We start from the raw sequence: 21,556 nt of genomic DNA, 5'->3' as shown, positions 1-21,556 counted from the left end.
CACTCTATCCCTCCATCTCATCCTCGGTCTCCTCCTCCCTCTTTCCCCCTCTGCCTCACTTACATAAACTCTCCTTGTTAATCTCTCACTCTCCATCCTCTTGACATCACCAAATCACCTCAGTGTAATTCTCCTAACGGTTTCCATCACACACACCCACATCCACACTACAACACTCCTTCAACTCCTCATTTGTTAGTCTGTCTCACCATGTAACTTCACATGTTATTCTCAAGTAACTCATTTCCACTGCTTTCGCTCTTGACTTGTGTCCTTCTAACAAGGTCCAAGCTTCACTTCCATGTGTTAGAGTGAGTATCACACTGTCATGCAACAACTATTTTACTTTATTTGCATGCTCAGTTCCCTATACTTTATCACTGCTTTCAATGAACCAACAATTTTTCTTCCCTGTTGTACCCTTCCAATCACTTTATCTTCTAAACTTCCATTCTTACTCATCACACTGCCCAAGTACTTAAATTCACTCACATTTTCCATTTCCTTACCATTCAGCCTCGCTGTACATTTGGTGACTTCATTTCTCTGGAAGACCATGAGTTTACTCTTCCCTGCATTCACCTTAAGATTCAGTTTCTTACGCACTCCCAAACTCATTCACCAAGCCATGCAGTTCCCCTTTGTTTTCACTTAACAAGCAGCAGAACAGGAGGTTTCAAAATGCTGCCCACTCTCATTAGGACCACTCCAGCATCGAGTGCCCAACCCATTATCTCTTATAATTCCATTCATATACAGATTGGACAACCATGGAGGCATGATGCATCCCTGTTGCAATTCAACGTTCAGACAAAAGTTCACTCAGTTCATCATCCACACACACTGTAGCCTTGGCACCCTCATACGTACTCTTCTCAGCATTCAGCGGCTTCCCACTAACTCCATATATTTTTAATATTTTCCACATTGTTTGTCAATCCACCCTGTCATATGCTTTCTCTAAATCCATGAAGGCCGCATACAACTTTTTCCCCTTTTCTAGAAACTTTTCTACTAAACACATTAGCATGAATATGTGATCTACTCTACCTCTTTCTTTCCTGAAACCTCCTGGTTCTTCTCCAACTAATTCCTCATTTTTTTCCCCTTACTTTGTCAGTACCTTACCATATACAGTACAGTCAACCCCAGCTAATCATGGGTTTGCATATTCCCCAATTTTTCTGGGAAATTATTTAAAAAATTCACAAGAAGATGTTTCCTGCTTTTCCTTCAGTATCAGCTGTTCATAATGGTTCATAAGTGATTCTTTGATTCTTTTTGCATGTTTCCCTTGAGAAATACTGTCCTATATAGTTAAACTGTGTGTTACCCTGTATAGGTATGTGCTGTTCATCACAAGGCATCAGCACTCAACAGCATTCAGGCTGATGATAGAGGGGACCCAGTCATATACTGTCACGCCAATTCTTTCTCAGTTCAACTCTCAAGTTGTGCATTCACATGTGTTCTGCTTGTTACTATTATTGATTTCTCTGTTTTAACCATTCCCATTACATATAGACTTGTAAATGCATTTTATGGCACATTAATACTTCCTAAAAAGGCAGTACAGGATGATACTCAGGCTTTTCTGGATACAGCAACACAAATGGCCCTCTCATTTTTCTTGAAGTAATGCACCATGCTCTCGTTCACACCAAAATTTTTCCCAACAGCCACGATTGACTGCCTCTCACGCATCATGTTCAACAGTTTCACTTTCTCTTCCAGTGACACCACTTTCTTCTGCACAACCTGTAAGATGAACTGAGAGAGAATGAGTACGATGGCACATGATTGGGTCCCTTCTTTGAATGGTCAGTAGGATAGGGAGAAAGAAGACATGTACACAGATAATAAGGGATGCTACCCCAGGAAGCAGTCACAAAAAAGCTCTCAGTGCAAGAAAAGTGTGGAGATTTGTGCTGTGAAATACCGAGTGCTGTAGAGTGCTGGTGCCTTATGCTGAACAGTGCATACCTATACAGGGTAACTGCACAGTTTAACTGTATAGGACAGTATTTCTCATGGAAAACTGCAAAAAATCACTTATGAACCACTAGGAACAGCTGATGCCGTGGGAAAAGCAGGAAATATCTTCCTGTGAATTTCTGAAATAATTTCCCAGAAAAATCTGCAAAGTATGTGAAACTGGAAATGGCAAACCCACGTATAGCAGTGGTTTACTGTATAACTAAATGGAATCAATTAGGTGAAAGTGTGGTAATTGCTAAGAATATCCATACTTTCAAGGAAAAGTTAGATATTGTAGTTATAATGGTGGAGATAGGACAGTATGATTATAGTACTCAAATCCTGTAAAGTACAAATACCCGTACGTGAATACAGATGAATGAATATAGTGACCCCTTGGTTATAGTGATCTTCATTATTCATGCTAGATAAGAATTTGCAATCCTGCTGTTATTGCATATTTTTTTTAACTAAAACAATATCTTTATCAGGCAATTGAGCTGGTTTCTCCCAACAATGATGGTGTAGTGTCAGTGGTTTCTGATGGTTTTTTGGTATTCAAAAATGAGGCCCTACTTGAGGAGTTAATCCCAAGTGATGGAGACCACTAACTTTCCACTCTCCTAGCATCTGAACCCCTCACCTCAAGCCCATCTCAGGCCACTCTGTGTTAGGCCTATATGTTTCTTCCTTATTATGCCCTTGTCATTACTTTCCATTAGTCCAACATTGCCTGTGTGTGTTTCTCATACTTACCATAACAGAATGTGTATGTTTAGTGGATCTGTTGTTGTAAATGAAAAAATTTGGGCTAACTAATACCTGGTATCAATTGGGATAAATCCTATAGCAATGTAAATTGTTATCTGAAGATACCTCCTTCCACTACACCCGAACATCGCTCCATTGCTTGTCATGGTAAGTGATCACTACTTATTTACAACTTTGTAAACTCCAATTATTCCATTTTTATGCCTAATGATGTTCCTTGAGTTGTATGTTCACGACAGTGAATGTTAGGTTTGATCAAGAAGGGGGAATATTTTTCAAGAGGGCCATGGGGGATAACTCTGGAATAATCTTGGGATTTCATCATACAAGTTACCTGTATAAAATGGGTTTGGGTGTTGCAATTTGCACATTTTAGTTTGCACAATTAAATTCCTGGATACATTAGACGTGCAAATTAGGGGTCTGGTGTACACAGAATACCTCAGTATGCTTCCTCCCTCACCCAACTCTACACTTCATAAGCATACATGCAAACACAGTCATCCAAAGCCCCCAGCTAAACAGCATCCTTCCTGATCCTCTGTAAGACATTCAGTCCACAAACCTTGCCCTTCCCAGAGAGAGACAAATGCACCTATCCAGGCTGTGATGTGGCCATCACTCTTCCCTGCTTCAGTACCAGCACTGCTTCAAAATACAACTTTCTACCAATCCATTGTACCCTAACTGCAATACAGTCCCTCACGCCACAGCACACCCTTCTCGACTTATGCACCTTACTCTTAGAATTCATCATTCTTTCAGGCTAATCTCAGAAAAAATTCTCTTGTAGGACCAAGTCCATGTGGTTAGTTTTCTGCCATTTACTGGGTTCATATTCAGATGAGGATGGGGCCACAACAACAACAGCAACTACTGCCTCCACAGTGTACTTGCAAATGAGATGCTTAATATAGCACCCACAACTACCACAAGGACCACAACCATAACAATTACCACAGCATCATAAATTACACAGCTGCCACTATCCACCATGCCTACTATTCCCACAGGTCTTGTTATGGTTTATCCTCTAATGAAGCGCATAACATGGTTCCCTCAAGTCGTTCTGGGCCTGACATTCAACTGGGGAGCATTGCTGGGATGGACAGCAGTAACTTCAACCATTGCCGCGCCTCCTTTCTTTCTCTACGCATCTGGTCTGGCATGGACACTGATATATGATACCATCTATGCCCATCAGGTAAGAATGGCACCAAAATCATCAGCATTATCTTCATAAATGTCATTATTTCCTATGGTTTCATTGTTGTCATCATAATTGTTATCATCATCAGTTCTTAACTTTGTATAGGGGCCTTATTCATTGCCTTGAAGAGCACTGGTCTTGGGTGTTCATGTACGTCGCTGTGGATAGTTTACTCAATTCAGGAAGCAGCGTTGGCGTCACCACCTCGTACATTATTCCAGAATACACGCTCCTTGAAATCTGGATGGGGTGGTAGTGGAATTTGAATGTTATATACAGCAGGCTGTTTGTGTGTCAGCTTTCCTGACAGCACAACACCAGAGGTCACTGCCAATGTGTTTCATTAAAAAATCATACATGACTGCTTCAAAACTCAGCTGTCGCATTGAAAATCTTCAGACTGAGCTAAATCGAGGGAAGAAATAGTTGTGGCATAAAAATAAATTGCACAATTTCCTCTCCATTTTTTTTTTTTTTTTTTACCTCGAATGTAAACCCGCCCAGACAACCAATTCATCACCAAAACATCAACCAGCACTAACATTCTCTGCCAATTATCTCAGCTCCAGGCACTTTGGCCAAGAGGAAAATACAGACAGTCCTCATTAGCAAATGGGGGTAAGGGAGGGTCCAGAAATATGGAAAAAGAATAGTACAACAGGTTATGCAGGATTCAGAAACAAGGAAGTAAAAAAGTCACTGTACTCTAACATATGGAAGTGAAGCTACCTTGTTGGAAAAGTCAAGAGTGAGAGCAGTGGAAATTAGTTATTTGAGAGGGGCATGTGGAGTTACATGGACAGACAGACTAACAAATGAGGAAGTGAAGGAGCGTTGTGGTGTGGATGTCGATGTGATAGGAAGCATTTGGAGGAGCACATTGAGGTGATTTGGCCATGTGGAGAGGATGGAGAGCGAGAGACTGATGAGGAGAGTGTATGTGAGTGAAGTGGAGGGGGAGGGGAGGAAGGGGGAGGCCAAGGATGAGATGGAAGGATGGAGCGGAGAGGTATTTAAGAAAGGGGGATGTGATCTGGGAGCAGGGCAGTGAAATGGCGTGGGACATCAAGGTGATTTGTTTGTGGCCACTCCTTATGGGATTAAGGCATCTGGCAATAGATAGGTTTTCCATCTCCTCGTCATCCAACCATACTGTACATACAGTGACTAGTTCTCTCGAAGACCTTAACTTTATTCTTCCCTACAGTCACCTTTAGATTCTGTTTCTGACACACATTCCTAGTCCTGTGTACCAAGCCTTCCAGTTCCCCTTTGTCTTCACTTAACAATACAGTATCATCTGCAAGCAACAGTACAGGAAGTTTCCAAACGCTGCCCCCTGTCATGAGGGCCACTCGAATATCCACTGCCCTACTTATATCTCATTTATAACCCCATCCATATACAGATTCAACAACCATGGAGACGTGACACATCCTTGTTTTGATCCAACATTCAAATAGAAAAATTCACTTAATTCGCCATCCACACACACTGCAGTCCTAGCATCTTCGTATATACTCTTCACAGCATTCAACAACTTCTCACTTACTCCATACATTCATAATATTTTCCACATTCATTGTCTGTCCACTCTGTCATATGCTTTCTCTATATCCATGAAGGCTGCATACGACTTCTTTCCCTTCTCTAGAAACTTTTCCACTAAAGACCTAAGGATGAATATCTCATCTGCACAACCTCTTCCCTTCCTAAAACCTCCCTGTTCTTCTCCAACTATTTCCTCTGTTATTTCCTTAATTCTGTTAGTAACTGTTCTACCATATACTTTTCCTTTACACTAAGAAGACAAAATTAATGCCCTTGAGATTACCACACACTTCTTTTTCCCCTTTTCCTTTGTGCAGGGGAATAATTATACCTGACTTAAAATCCTCTGGGACTCAGCCTTCCTCCCAGGCCAATCTGCACATCTTCCATATCCATTCAACTACTGTCTCTCCCCCATGCTTCAGCATTTCACCACACACTCCATCAGTTCCTGGGGCTTTCCCCATTTTAACCTACTTCATTGCTTGAGCTATTTCCATCCAGCTGATCTCTTCCTCCTTTCCCACCTCCCTCCTCCCAGTCATTCCCCAGCCACTTGTACTTGTATTGCTTTCATTCTCTCTGTATAACAGTTCTTTATGCCTGTATTGCTTTCAGTCTTTTTAAATAACAGTTCCTAACAGTGTTCTCTCCATCTGCTTACTTTTTCTCTGTCACTATCAATCTACTATTTTCATCTTTCATTCCCCTACTAACATCTTTATTACTCTGTCTAAGTCTCTTTACCTCCTTTCAGAACATTGTGGAATATTATTGGTCTAAAAAAATAAATACAGTGTAAATAAATAAGACTTGTGAACATTGTTTGTAACAGTTCTGAAAAAATATACAATAATACCTCTGTGGTGGACTAATTGGGGCCCAAACCATTCCGAAAAATGCGAAATTCCAATAAAATCGACACCCGGACCTCCCCCTGCTAATACAGACTTTTTCCGATATATCAGACATTAGTCTGGATCGCATGAATGGTTTTTAAACTGTTTTGACTACCTTTGTGGTACTGTACTGTGTTATACCTTCACTATGTTAATCAAATGGTATAATATATATACACAGTATAATAATAGTACGTTTAAGTACTTGGGTAGTGTGATGAGTAAGGATGGAAGTTTGGAGGGTGAAGTGCTTGAAAGGGTACAGCAGGGAAGAAAGGTTGCTGGTTCTTTGAAAGCAGTGATAAGAAACAGGGAAGTGAGTATGGAAGTGAAAAAGTTACTACATGACAGTATTGTGACACCAACTCTAACGTATGGAAGTGAAGCTTGGACATTGTTGGAAGGACACAAGTCAAGAGTGAGAGCAGTGGAAATGAGTTATTTAAGAGGAGCCTGTGGAGTCACATGGAGAGACAGGCTGACGAATGAGGATATAAAGGAGTGTTGTGGTGTGGATGTGGATGTGATAGGAAATGTTATGAGGAACACACTGAGGTGGTTTGGCCATGTGGAGAGGATGGAGGGTGAAAGACTGACAAAGAGAGTGTATGTGAGTGAGGTGGAGGGGGGAAGAGGGAGGGGGAGGCCGAGGATGAGATGGAGGGATGGGGTGGAGAGGTATATGAGAGAGGGGTGTGTGAGTTGGGAGCAGGGCAGTGAAATGGTGGGGGACAGGATGACATGGAGGCGATTTGTTTGTGGCCACCCCAAACGGGATTGAGGCGTCTGGCAATACATAGATAGATAGGTAATAATATTGTGCTGTACACTGATAAACATGTATTTTATTTATCTTATTGTGGTGAACATAGCTGAAGTGGTCAGGCTGTCCGGACTGCTTCTGGCTTTATTGGACTTTTTCCGATATATATAGGAATTTAGTCCGGTAGCTCCTCGAGTCCGATAAAAGCGAATTCCAGTCTATTGACATCTGTTATATCGAGGTTTTACTGTACTGCACTCTTCACATCTGAAAGAATCCAAGTTCGTACAAAGGGAGAACTAAAAGAGGATCCATTTAACTCTCCAATTTGAAAAGTAAACCAAACAGTATGTTTCTCTTAAATTCACCTTTGTAATGAAGTTTAATATTGTGACAGAACTAACAGATTCATAAGCTTACTTTTTTAATCCAGTATTTGTTCTCTACTTAACGAATGGATTTCCATATACCATACAGAAAATTCTCATTTATCCACTGCCAGAGTATCCAGTCCAACGCAGTATTCGGCGCTGCTGTCTCGGCTTTGTTAAAGCAGTGTCTGGCAAAATTGTACAATATCCAATGCTGAAATGGGACATAACCGGTGGTTCTATGTAATATCTGGTGTTGAGGTGTATCAACCAGCTCATAATCGGTAGCCAACTGGCACTGTATTACTGTATTTCTGTACCGTATCATTATTTTATCGTATTTTATGCTTGGTTTTCATCTTTTACTCATGGGAAAGTTTTTATGGTAGAGGGTCAAGGTGTATAGTAACACAATATCCGGCTCAACACCGAATGTTGAGATGATGGGGTGGGGTACTATTCAATATCCAGCATTTCACGTTATTAGGTATAGGGCTTAGCTGAATTACAATGGATAATTGAGAATGGGCGCTCACCACCCACTCACTCGATGTAATGCTGCTCTTAGGTGTCTGCCCCTTCCTGTCCTTCCTCCTTTCCTTCCTCTTCACTCTTTCTTTACTTCATTCTTTCCTTGTCCTTCTGCCTATGGGTGATTTTACACTCTCTTTTGTCTTTCTCTCCTGTTCTTTCTGCCTATGGGTGACTCTACACAGAGTGACAAGCTGAATGGTTTCCTGTACACTGGGAAACCATTTACTATGCTGGGTGGTAACCATATAACCAGATTATGTCACCTGGTGGTTTAGTGTGTAATTAACGCAATCCAGTCGGATTGAGCCTGTGCAGGTTTACATCTAAGGGATGGTTGGGGGTTATTGCTCATGTAATGCCAGTCAGGGATGAGTGAGGCTGGTCACTCTCATCTTAAATGTCAGGACCAACTTGCCTAGCCCCAGGCTTTCACACTCTCATGGGGCAACGTAGGATTGGATGATGGATGGATGGATTCTGTATTGTACTGCACCGTCACCAAAGTAGTGATGGAGTGTTTACATGATCTTGGGAAAAGCATGTAAGTTTTGTTACTGGAATAGCATCCATGTATGGCAATATTTACTCAGGTGAATGCTGCCTGACCTGAGAAGTATGTACAGCCATGAGCAAAATTGTAATTCCAGAAGTATGTACAGCCATGAGCAAAACTGTGATTCCAGAAGCAGCAGGGTCTATGGCCGGTGGTACATAAATTATTTTTCCTCATTGTAGTATGAATTACACAATAATAGTGTGACAGTGTGAGAATACAGAGTATTCTGTTGTTTAGGGAGGAATATGAAATATGGAAGACAGTGCTTACTGTTGGGGGAAAATTGGTGGTTAACTTTTGCTCTTACCTGTAAACAAGTGTCCCAGGCTGCCACTTTCGCTCAGTCATGCACACAGCCACCAGATACGCTGCCCCACTGATTGCTAAACATATATCTATGCAACATCATCTTTTATATCTGGACTTTAGTGAAATATGTTAATTTAAGGATGTGTGTAAGTATTATGTACATGTTTGGTGGCACAGTGATGCTGGAATGGCACCCTCACTCATTCACCTGATACATTTCCACTGACTAATACGCAGACTACAGCAGCAGTGACTACAACCGACAACCACATATAGGCACACTGTCGCATTACTGTGTGGAGAATATGCACATATGGATATCCTCAATGCGACTCATCCCCCTGACAGAATTTCACTGTCACATCCACTGCAGCACCAGTGACCACACATCTACATACCTTTGCATTACTGGGTAAAATGTGCATGCTATTGCCAGACGCCTTACCTATGCAGTATATGCACATTCTCTGCAAATCTTTACAAGATTCCAGGTTAAGACTAGAAAATGCTTGCTACTTTGGTATAGGTAATGTTTGTATCATGATGGAGGCAATATCATCACTTGGCACACTTAAAAAAATAAATGAATAAATAAAAGTAAAAACTGGTAAATATATTTAGACATCTGAGGCTGCCACACTGATAGGTGAACTCATGGATGTTGATTCCGTGTTGAGGTGCTGTTGTATACTGTACTGTGACTTTTTATCTGTAAAGCTCTATTTAGGGTTGTTCTTTCTATGTTCGAACTGTACATTATGGTCGTGACCCAGTTTACAATTGGGTTACATCAAGTTAGAACTGCTCGCTCGCTGATAAATTATAAATTGATGTCGGTTTAACATGGGTTCAGTGGGGATACGTTGGAGGTCAAGGGCCATGTAACCTAAACATTTCTGCCACCCACCTGAAGTATGTCATAGGCCTGTCCAAGTCATCACCAAGGATCCCTCCAGAGGCTGGGGAACAGATGGAAGATCTGGACGATCACTCCAGGTCACCATGAGGAGGTGATAAGCAATGAGGAGAACAAAGCTATGAGGTTGAGGGAGAGTGTAATGGTGTGACAGGTGGGGAGCAGTTTGATGTGGTGACAGAAGAGCAATGTGGTGAGGTGGTGGTAGAATGATGTAGTGATTTCCAAGTCACAAGTTTCAGTATTTTACACAAAAAATATTTCTCTCTCCACTTAATATAGTCAGGCCTTGGTATTCATTAGTTTGGCATGCAGTTAATTGATAGAAAGATAAGTACAAGTTACCCCATTTTCAGGTTAACAGTTGTGAAATTCACATTTATGATAATTGACAGCCCAAGTTTGCCCAGTCCAGTGGCTCACGCTTCCATTCATTCATCATTCAAGCCCATGGAATCCTGGCTCTATCTGATATGCCAAAAACTTTCGCCACATTCTTTAGCTTCACATAAATGTATCTGATAGAGTCAATCTGAACGCTGTCACGTTTTGTGAACGTTAGTACTTTTTCAAAGACTCCTCACCAAACATTCTCATCCCACACAAGACAAATGTCCCCCCCCCCTCCCCTTCCTCAAAAATCACAATCTTTTTGCCAACACTTGTGCTATACACCGCCGGATGAACAGAACCCAAACTTGCTGACACATTCCATCATGCAGAAAACAGGCTAACATACTCATAAACCACTACACAAACGTTAGTTACGTCAACACCAACTTGCACTGAATCTGAAAAGAAACCCTCTCAGTATCGGCCTTTCCACTGAATCATAATGCAACCCCTTTCAGTCCTTAACAGACACTTAACATTATCAAGAAAACAAACAGCTCTGCAAGCACAAGGTGGCATCGACAACTTACACCTGAAACATGTAGGACCACAAGGCATCCAGGCCCTCACAGAGATCAGCAGCTACTCATACACACTGTTGCAATTCCAGTATTTGGAAACACGGAACAATCATGATGTAGTGCTGCTCTTGGGTGTCTGCCCATTCCTATCCTCCATCCTTCTTTCCGTCCATCCTCTTCTGTCTTTCATTCCTTCATTCTTTCCTCTTCTTTCTGCCCGTGGGTGACTACACTGAGTGACAAGCCAAATGGTTTCCTGAACATCAGGAAACCATTAACTGTGCTGGGTGGTAACCATATAACCAAATAATGGTGCCTGGTGGTTTAGTTTGTAATTATAGTGCTCTAGTCGGATTGAGCCGGTGAAGGTTTATATCCAAGGGGTGGTTGGGGTTTATTACTCAGGCTATGCCACACAGGGATAAGTGAGGCTGGTCAGTCTCATCTTAAATGTCAGGACCAACTTGCCTAGCCCCAGGCTCCTATGTTCCTCATGGGGCAACATAGCATTGGATGATGGATGGATGGATGGAACAATCATTAGTATACTTAACCTAAACAGAGACCCAACACTCCCTTCATTGTAGAGGCCCATAATACTACTTAGCACACCATCGAAAATAACTGAATGCCTTATTCTCAACAGTCACTCCCCATGTCCCCCTTGCTTCTTCACAACATGGATTCAGAGTACTGCACTGTACAGGCACCTTTTGACTAATCTCACACAGCGAGGATTGAACAGCCTAAGCTCCACACTTCTTACAGCAGTAGATATTAGCAAAGCCTTTGTTTACATCCCTTAATGCAAACTAATCAGCAAGATATACAACACAAATATGGAGGTCAACACCAAGTGTTGGATTGTCAGCTATTTATCTGGTAGACAAGCACATGTTACATTCCTGGGCAGGTCATCAAGAGCACAAAATTTCCCTGCCAGAGTTCCACAGGACTCCTGTTCTCTCACCCATGCTCTTCATATATACCCCAGCCACCCACAAACATTGCCTCATGTGCAGATGACATCATCATAACAACCACGCACCACACTGCAGGCACAGCCTGCATACTGCAATAGTACTACCTCAAGACATTGCAGACTTTGGCTGAGGACAACAGGTTGAATATTGCCTCAGCCAAATTCACCACCACACTCATCACCAGCAGTAAATCTGAACACAGGTACTCTCCCAACATCATGCATAACAATGCATGTATGCCACACACCTTCCACTTAGGTGCTTGGAGTGCCAAACTACACCAGACTCACCATCATGGATCATATACAAGACATCCAGAGGCAGTGCACCCTCAAACTCAATGCCAGACTTTGGTCAACAAATCGAAGCAGTCTCCTTAACCTACAAATAATACATTAGATCAGTGATGTCCTGTGCCTCGCCAGCATGGGCTCCTGTCCTTTATAATATCCACTACAGCACCTTGCAAATCATACAGAACAATGTCCCACACATCACCACTTGCTGCACCAAAAGTTTTCCCACAGCTCACCTGCAGTTTGAAACTAAAGTCGTCTCTGTCAGACTACCTTGATATGAGGGGCATGCAGTTCTGTGCAGCAGTATGTGCCAATACACAGCACCTGTCACCACATGATCAAGACACACAGTACATCTAGGCACATAAAACAATCACCACACAAGTACAGTACAGTATTATGAAACCCTCTACAACAGTATCCCACCTCCAGATATTCCAACACTAACAGTGAAATACACCTAAATACTTCATGTGCAGGGCAGTACAGCACCTCAGTCACAACACCATACAACAAACCTTCCCTCCTGACATCCACACATTGGAGGTGACCTCAAATTGAGATGATCAAATTCGCAGTGCTAGACTTAGAGCAGGACATCGCCCATCCCTCCTGAGCTGCCTGCTTAGATTTGTGTTGGGTGGCATCAGAGATGACATATGCCCAGCATGTAGATTAGACCCACACAATATAACACACATAATGGAGCACTGCACAGCACATGCCACACAAAGGTGCACTACATAATCAACGATGTATGGAACCTAGGGGACAACCCCATAGGGGCAGTTGCTTACCTGCACTCAACGGGTGTGCTTGATTGGATGGACTGGGGTTGAGTAATAACAGCAACAGGAAAACTGGCTAGCACATGCTAGGCCATCGACACACTGTCACTATTGCCAGATACTAGTGCAAGTGTGCAGTGAGTAGTGCAGTGTATGTTAACCCTTTGGTGTTGATGGGTGCAGTGCAAATTTCATGCTCTCATTACCATTTGATGCAGGCTGCGTCAGCCCACATTTCAACCACTCGTTACCATTCGATGCCGATTGCATCGAATGAAATGGCCCCTGTTTTTTTGGTTATGGAATGATTTTTCGACCATTTCTGGCCAAGAACAAAGTACCACTTGCATCCCTGTGTATCCCTCCGTCACGCTCAACCCGCTCCTCACCCAGCGTCGCCCCAGTCAGTGTGTCACAAGTCTTGCTTGGTTGTTGGATAATTTCCATTCACTTTCCGTAAAATCTGCTCTAATTGACCAACAGTAATTCTTTATACTACAGAATGTACCCAGATAAATTCCCTATAACTTTTTCTCAGTAACATTTACATAAAAACTATATTTCTAAGAGAAAAAACTGAAGTAAAAAAAAAAATTAAGGCACAATTTACAATCAGCTGATCCTTTTTACAACACAATAAGCAAGTACTGTACAGTAATTCAGGATTACGGTGAAAAAAAATTATGATTATTGAAGCATAAATAAGGGTGTACTCGTAAAGATAATTGTTTATGAACTATCGAGTGTACGGGATTAGCACGGTGACAGGGAGGGTCTCTCAGTGTGTGGCCTTGGGTGCCGAGGCCTGCCTCTTCAGTACTCGCTCACGGTAGGATGCATCCTGCATCGAATGGTAACATAAGAGTTAAGTGAGGTGATAAATTTTGTGTGTGAAATGCTGAAATTTGTGACATGGAAGTCATGTTTGGCAAGTATGCTAGCCCTTGTGGAAAGCATGGTGCTACTGAGGGCACCAAGGGCAAGTCTAAAAGGGTAAGTGTAGCCTCTCCTTCAGCCTCACCCCTTCACTCTCCCCATTGTTCCTCACCTCCTTCTTAGGACCTCCATTGATTTTCCAAGCCCTCCAGCTGTCTTCCCAGCCTAGGGAGTGACCCTTATGTCAACTCAGACCAGCCTAGAACATACTTCAGGTGGGTGGCAGAATTGTTTTCTGGCATCCTAGGTTATATCGTCCATAGCCCTCACTACCCATTGAACCCATGTTAAATCAGCTTCAGTACAGTATGTGTTTTCTCAGCATGTGATCCATTTTTACCTGACTTAACCCCAATGCATACCAGGACTTGATTTTAGCCTATACTATTTTTGCAGTAAGTTCTCATTTTTAGCTAGTGATTTGTTCTAAATGTGTTCCTTTTCATTAATACTAGATTGTACATTGGAAAAACTGGCAAATCGGCATTTTACTATAGGTAACAATAGATGTTTATGAGGGAGTTTTTAGCTTACATTGGCTTTAATTACAAAAAAGAATGTTATAAATGTAGCTTATAATGGAGACTTTCAGTAATTTCCATTTTTATTTCATAGGACAAGGATGATGATGCCCAGCTTGGCATCAAATCAACAGCACTGAAGTTTGGTAGTAGAACTCAACCGATTCTTGGAGTTATAGGAGCTGGTATGGTCTCGTCCCTTCTGGCTGTGGGAGCATATACCGACCTGGCTTGGCCGTACTATGTGGCTTTGGTTGCCATCTCAACCCATATTTCTCGGCAGGTATGTTCGGCTACACTAATGTCTTGATGAGTAAGTTTACCTTTTTTCATGTTTGATTCTTCTCTGTGTTCTTCAGCTCTGCGTTCAGAACCCTAACTCTCCCATCTGTAGATGAGGGGGGGAAAAATGGTTGGGTATAAACACCATTGAAGATGATGGTATACCATTTATACCAATATAACCAATTTCCTGTGGCATATTTGGCTGTGGAATTTTTTTTTGAGTCCCTGGAGCAATGACTCATCACAGGTAACTGATTTTCAAACCGTCTTCATTTTTTTTGTGGATTTTTTTTGGTTATGCATTGCTTTCTTGATGTTTAGCATTAATGTGGATAATCCCACGTGTGTTTTGATATTTCAGTATGACAGAATGACCAGAAAACAGTGCCAAAATTAGGATGGGTACTGTACATTCAGTAGTGCATAGGTCAGGTGTTTTTTGGTTTTCAGTGTTTTTTCTGCATGGTTTTCTTGGTGTTTAGCATTACTTTGGATATTCCTTTGTGTGTTTTGATGTCTAAATATGCCAGAGTGACCAGAAAATACTGCCATATTAAGCATAGATACTGTACAAATAGTTTAATAGCTTTGGGGGTTGGGTATAGGTAGGGCCTGGGTATGGTAGGGGAATTGTGTTCATATCTGGATGTTGTCGCTACCTGGACATGCCTTTGGCTCTATTATATCCGGATAAATGAGGGATTACTGCATTATCACATGTTTGTATGTATACTTTATGTACTTTAACCCTTTAACCGCTGGCATTGTTTTGCCCCGACTGGCTTCTCCCGCAGGGGTTTCGACCAAAATGTAAACAAACTTTAAACCTTTATAACTCTGCACAGAATAAATCTAGAGCGAAAAATAAGGTTCCATTAGAAAGTACTAACCTTCGGCTTTGCAATGACGTAGGTTTCATGATTTCGTTGACTATCACTGGATGGGCAGTGCCATTAGAAGTGAGCGATCTAAAATCACTATTTTTCGCTCACACACCATTACCTTCGCTCATACACCATTACCAAATGCTATCCTCATTCTGATAATAATACTATAAACATATATGAACACTGCACATACGATAAACACCCACTCTGTGTTCACTGAGGCAGGTAAAAGGCACTGTAATTACCCGCACTTCACTGCCACATCAGCGGTGTTGTAATCACTATTTTTCGCTCACACACCATTACCGAATGCCAACCTCATTCTGATAATAATACTATAAACATATATGAACACTGCACATACGATAAACACCCACCCTGTGTTCACTGAGGCAGGTAAAAGGCACTGTAATTGCCCGCACTTCACTGCCACATCAGCGGTGTTGTCACTCACCCAGCTGGACAGATACTGATGCGTGTTTGGTCAGGGGTGGAGTGGGGGGCCCAGGGGGTGGGAGGTGGGGCCCCATGGGGGGGGAGGAGGGAGGTAGGGGTCAGCTGGAGTGAAAGAACTTAATAGCTACTCTCCCTTGAAACAATTGGCGCACGGAAAAAACGCGGGGTATTTAAAATATTCACAAACATTTGAGAATGACACCCGCGGTTTGGTCCAGTGTTTGCAGTGTCATTCTGGGATGACACCCGCGGTTAAAGGGTTAACAGTAAGAAACTTTTCAGTCAATTCTTATGATGTAAATATGGTACATCTCCTGATTGGTAAACTGGAGATGCAGGACTGCCTCGTAACAAAAAACTACCTACCTTTGAACTGATTTAGTGACTTAATAATGGTATACAGAAGTGTTTTTGAGTATGAAGGGGATCCACCAACAAACTAGGAAAATGATTATGTAAGGGATAGGCTAGGGTAGGGTGAATTTGGTTAGATTAGCCTAAAATATGTTAGGTAGGGTAAGATAAAAAAGGTTGGGTTGTTATAAAATTTGGGTTATGTTTGGGTAAGTAGGTACTGACAAAGGTAATGTTGTTTATAAATGCCATTCTAAGGTGGCATCCATCTGTCTTGGTGCACCATATGATAGTGCCCGTCTATGAGCAAACACTGCTTTTTAAAGCACTTTTTACCACTTAAAAAAAAAAATGAAACTTGAAAATGCAATTGGAGAATACAGTACTTGAAGGATTCCATAAAGACCTAAGGCAATGAAAAATAGAGTAAAATGCAGATTAAATTGGTTTTGTATCTCCTTAAGAATTACAAAGAATTATGAACAGGATGCTGCTGGTAGATATTTAAAAATGGTATTAACCCGTGGATTGCGCAGTTACCATTTTTTAACCCACCCTGTTGTGCACTTTTTTTTCTTTTTTTTCTTTTTTTTTTTACAAACTTGAGGATAAACATCAGGGCATCATCTGATAAAAAAAAAAAAAAATCCATCCTTGCATAGCGCCATGCGTAAGTTTGCATACGGGTGGAGTAGTGAAAAAATATATTAAAAAAAAATAGTTTTTGTTTATTATAAACCTGAAGATAAACATCCAGGGCATCATTTGGTGGGGGGGGGGGGAATCTCTTTCCGTCTCTGTGTAGCGCCATGCGTAAGTTTGCGTAGGGGTGGAGTAGTGAGCAGTGATGCACGGCCACTGGAAGGTTAGCACAGCCTGAGCTGTGGCTCACAATGCGACGCTTCCCAGCCTGAGCTGTGGCTTTCAGTCCACGGGTTAAATGTCAGGACTAACTTCCCCAGCCCCAGGCTCCTACTATCCTCATGGGGCAACACAGGATTAGATGATGATGAGGAGGAGGAGTAGGAGTAGGAGGAAGAATAATTATTGCATGACTACAGGCCCTAGAAAGTCAAATTAAAGGGTAACCACCAGCTTTATTATCAGATTCAACTTCCACACTTGAGTACCAACCCATCCAAGACACCAGTCTTCTTAGTGTTCTTTTTCATATGCATCGGACCCCTGAGCAAGAATACTTTTCTATGCAAGTGTACATCATCATCTTGGAAATGATATGACACACTTGCCCATGAAATATTTTTCCCAGCTCATCATAGTGACAGAGTTATTGTAGTTGGAAGTTTCCTAAGTGGGGGGAAACAGGCAACTAAATGAGTGGGACCCACTCCTGCCCAAGCCTGAGTGAGTTGCCATTCTAATAAACCATAACATGAGTGTGAAGTGCCACTTTTGATAATTAATTTCATCATTATCCCTTTATTCCTTTAGCTGTTGTTTGCCTTGCATTCGATTTTAGCATCAAGAACAGTTTTTTGTGGACAGGTTTGAGCTGTCCATAGTTGCTGAAGCCATGGTAAACGAATCTGCAAGAGCATAAATTTTTATTCGTAGTAGTTGCTGTTCCTTTGTTTCTGGGTTCAGTCCTGAGGATGTGGATGAGAGATAATAGCGTAATAATACATAAGAATTACTTGATGCTAATTTTATGAGAAACTTTATGGTGCATTGTTAAAATTCCTGATCAGATGAGGTAAGTCACATGTCATAGGTTAAATTTCAGCCTCTGCTTTCCCTCTTCATGATGTATGTCCTCTCAGGCATCATTTTCCAAAAGGATCCTGTCTTGCCTGTGTTCCACACTTTCTGTGGCCTGTACTTCTCAGTCAGCTGCTGGGGCTTTTATGGGAACCGTGTTGCTGTCATGTTATTGGCAGACACTGCCTCCGCCATTGTTTTTATGCTGTGCACCACCTCCCATACTTATCAAAATGAACTCAGGACTAGTACCGATCAGAATGAACTCAAGATTAGTGCCACTCATACTTATCGGAATGAACTCAGAACTACAGTATACCCTATTTTCTCAACCTGTGCAGCTGAGATGTATGGGATGAGTAGGGTGTGTTTGATTCGCGGCTGTTGATTGGCCGCCGATGATGTAAATCTACAGCTCTTGTTATTTTAACACATATATATTTATATCTTTAAATTGCCTGCAACATAAGGAGCCAGTTTAAATATGGAATAATTTTCAAAGCTAAGGAGGTCAAAATTAGCTTTAAAAGTTTACTGTTATTGAAGAATATTAAAGATGATTATAAAGTTTTAGAAAACAATGTGACATTACAAGTAAATTATCCACTCACTGTGTACACCCACGTCCGCGTGTTGCACTGCATTCACCCACGGTGTACGCCTACATCCGCATGTTGCACTGTAATACCCACCCATGGTGTACACCCACATCTGCATGTTGCACTACAGTACATGCCTGCATTTACTTCAGTGACATCAGCAGCAGCCAATCAGCAGCTGCGAATCAAACACACCCTACTTGCCCCATACATCTCAGGTGCACAGGTCAATCAAATAGACTACAGTATCTCTCATATGAATCAAATTGAACTCAGGACTAATGTTTCTCATATTTATCAAAATGAACACAGGACTGGTATCTCTAATTCTTATCAAAATGAAATCGGGACTAGTCCCTCTTATACTTAATGAAGTGAACTGAGGACTAGGAGCATAGCTGGGGGCTGTGCTGCTGCTAGGAGCTGTGCTGATGCTAGCAGCATCAAGATCTGGAACAGGGGACTTGAACCAGTCTTAAAGAGACTAAGCCTTCCATTCTAGATTATTGAGTCCAGAGCTGATCATCCATCCAGAAATAAACTACCTTCTCTTGCTAAAAAATGGCCCCATATGCTACTAAATACAGCCATAGCATTGTGGAGTACTGGCATGCAGCATCATGGATAGACCTCTTGTAGCTAATAATGTACCACACAATACGTTTACGTGGAACATGGAGCCAACTGAATGATTTTTCATCAAGGACACTTAAGGATGCTAACAGCAGTAGACTTGTCTGCTCTCTTGTTACCCACTGTGAAAAATCACAACACAAAATTCAGTGTTGGAAATAGGGGGAGGGAGGGATTGACCCCTCATATACAGTGAAGAACCATGGAAATTTACAGTGCAGGAGAACCTGTTGTGGGTAATGTAAAGACCTCCTCCAGTATGATGCATTTGTAGTTGTTACAAGGGATATAGTTGTGTGAAATGGTTATTCATGAAGTGAATAAAAATGACATCTTTATAATTTTTATTTTGAAAAGTAAGAGACAGCAGTTCGTTTGCAACCTATTACCAGTGTTCATCATATTTTGAAGAGAACTTTGAAGTTGCAAAGTTCATAATATCATTCCAAAACTTATCACGGTTTGATTTTTAGCCACCCTAGCTTCATTCTGTGGTGTGAGTTTATGTTCTTCCCACACCCCGACCCATTGCAGTGGGGGCGCCGGCGAATTTAAGTTAATGTGGCCTCTTTGGTTAACCAATAAATGCAGAATGACAGTTTGAAATCTACCATCAGGCCAATTAAACACCTCTAAGAGTGAGGCCCCGCAGTGGTGAGGTGACCACAAGGCCTTGCTCTTACAGGTGTTTAATGGTCCTTATGTTATATTTCAAACTGTCTTTCTGCATTTATTTATTATTATTATTAAATGTGCTAGGTGGGGACGCTCACCATCCACTCACTCGATGTAGTGCTGCTCTCTGGTGTTTGCCCTTTCCTCTCCATCCTTCTTTCCATCCATTCTCTTCTGTCCTTTCCTTCATTCTTTCCTTGTCCTTCTGCCTACGGGTGACTTAACACTCCCTCTTCCGTCTTTCTTTCCTTCATTCTTTCCTTGTCCTTCTGCCTATGGGTGACTTAACACTCCCTCTTCTGTCTTTCTTTCCTTCATTCTTTCCACTTCCTTCAGCCTGTGGGTGACTCTACACTGAGTGACAAGCCAAATGGTTTCCTGTACACCAGGAAACCATTTACTACACTTGGTGGTAACCATATAACCAAATTTTGGTGCCTGGTGGTTTAGTGGGTAATTATTGTGCTCCAATCGGATTGAGCCGGTGAAAATTTATATCCAAGGGGTGGTTGGGGTTGATTGCTCATATAATGCCATTCAGGGATGAGTGAGGCTGATCACTCTCATCTTAAATGTCAGGACCAGCTGCCTAGCCCTGGGCTCTTATGCTCCTCATGGGGCAATATGGGATTGGATGATGGATGGATGGATGGATTTTTTTAGGCCAAGGAGAAGTTGGAGGGATATAGTGGATGATTGTGTGAGGAAGAGAGGTTTGGAAGTTGGTGAGGCTACGGAACTGACAAGAGCTCTAGCTGGCTGGATGAATATTGTGAGGAGAAGCACATGATCAGGGATTTGGCACCCCTTTTTAACATGACAGCGTCCAGATTGTCTCTATCAGATGGGTTTATTTGAAGCTACAGAATGTGGTGAATGTTTTAACCATATCAGATAGAGTCAGGGTTCCGGGGGCTTGAATGGTTAGTGAATGGAAGCATGGCTTATTGGATTGGGTAGATTTGGGCTGTCTGGACGTTGCTACTCCTTACCCTCCCCTAGGGTGGGAAAGGAGGTCCGGATGATGATGATTTTTTAAAATTGAAATGTTAAAATATGCTTCCTTGGATCTCATGATTGAGGGGAGACTTTGAAGATGACACACTATACATAGTACAGTATGTAGTTCTAAAAAACATCTATGCTGTTGGGAATATCGCATCCCGAACTTTCGAATAGTGGTCAGATATCGGTTACCCACTAACATTATACAGTGACGTATATCAGACACTAAGTTGCACAGCTATGTGACCATAAGATCAGATTCATGAACCAGAGCGAGATACCTGCAAAGGTGGTGGTGGCTGGGATGCAGGGAAGGTGTGTGAATGAAACATAAACATTTTGCAAGGAAGATGTGAGTGGGAGATGTTAATTTTGGTGAGAGTGGGGGATGGGAGGTGAGCCAGAGCCATGCTGGATGACTGTACTGGGAGGAAAAATTCCATACAGGGAAAAACATGTTGCTTTTACATGTGTAGAACTGTCTTGACCAGTGAGGGAAGATACTATAGGTTAGAATAACCAAAACCATAAATAGCATACCTGCATATGGAAAGGGCTGACTGTGTTGTTGATATTATTATTATTTTGTTATTATTTATTAATATTATATTGCCTAAACTCAGCTTATAAACACACAATACCACT

At 41.8% G+C, this 21,556-nt stretch overlaps 1 protein-coding gene across 1 annotated transcript in view; it reads left to right on the top strand.

Moving 5' to 3' along the window:
• Coq2 (ubiquinone biosynthesis protein COQ2, mitochondrial) overlaps positions 1–21,556 on the top strand; it is a 34,142-nt gene that overhangs the window by 11,956 nt on the left and 630 nt on the right. Inside the window, exons 4-5 of the mRNA XM_080269630.1 lie at positions 3,762–3,952; positions 14,393–14,581. Coding sequence (XP_080125756.1) covers positions 3,762–3,952; positions 14,393–14,581 — 380 coding nt within the window. The remainder of the gene's footprint in view (positions 1–3,761; positions 3,953–14,392; positions 14,582–21,556) is intronic.

The sequence above is a fragment of the Coenobita brevimanus genome, chromosome 35, assembly GCF_032717465.1.
Source record: "Coenobita brevimanus isolate Jiangsu-jjx chromosome 35, ASM3271746v2, whole genome shotgun sequence".
Classification (NCBI taxonomy): Eukaryota; Metazoa; Arthropoda; class Malacostraca; order Decapoda; family Coenobitidae; genus Coenobita; species Coenobita brevimanus.
This window is presented reverse-complemented; position numbering and strand designations above follow the sequence as displayed.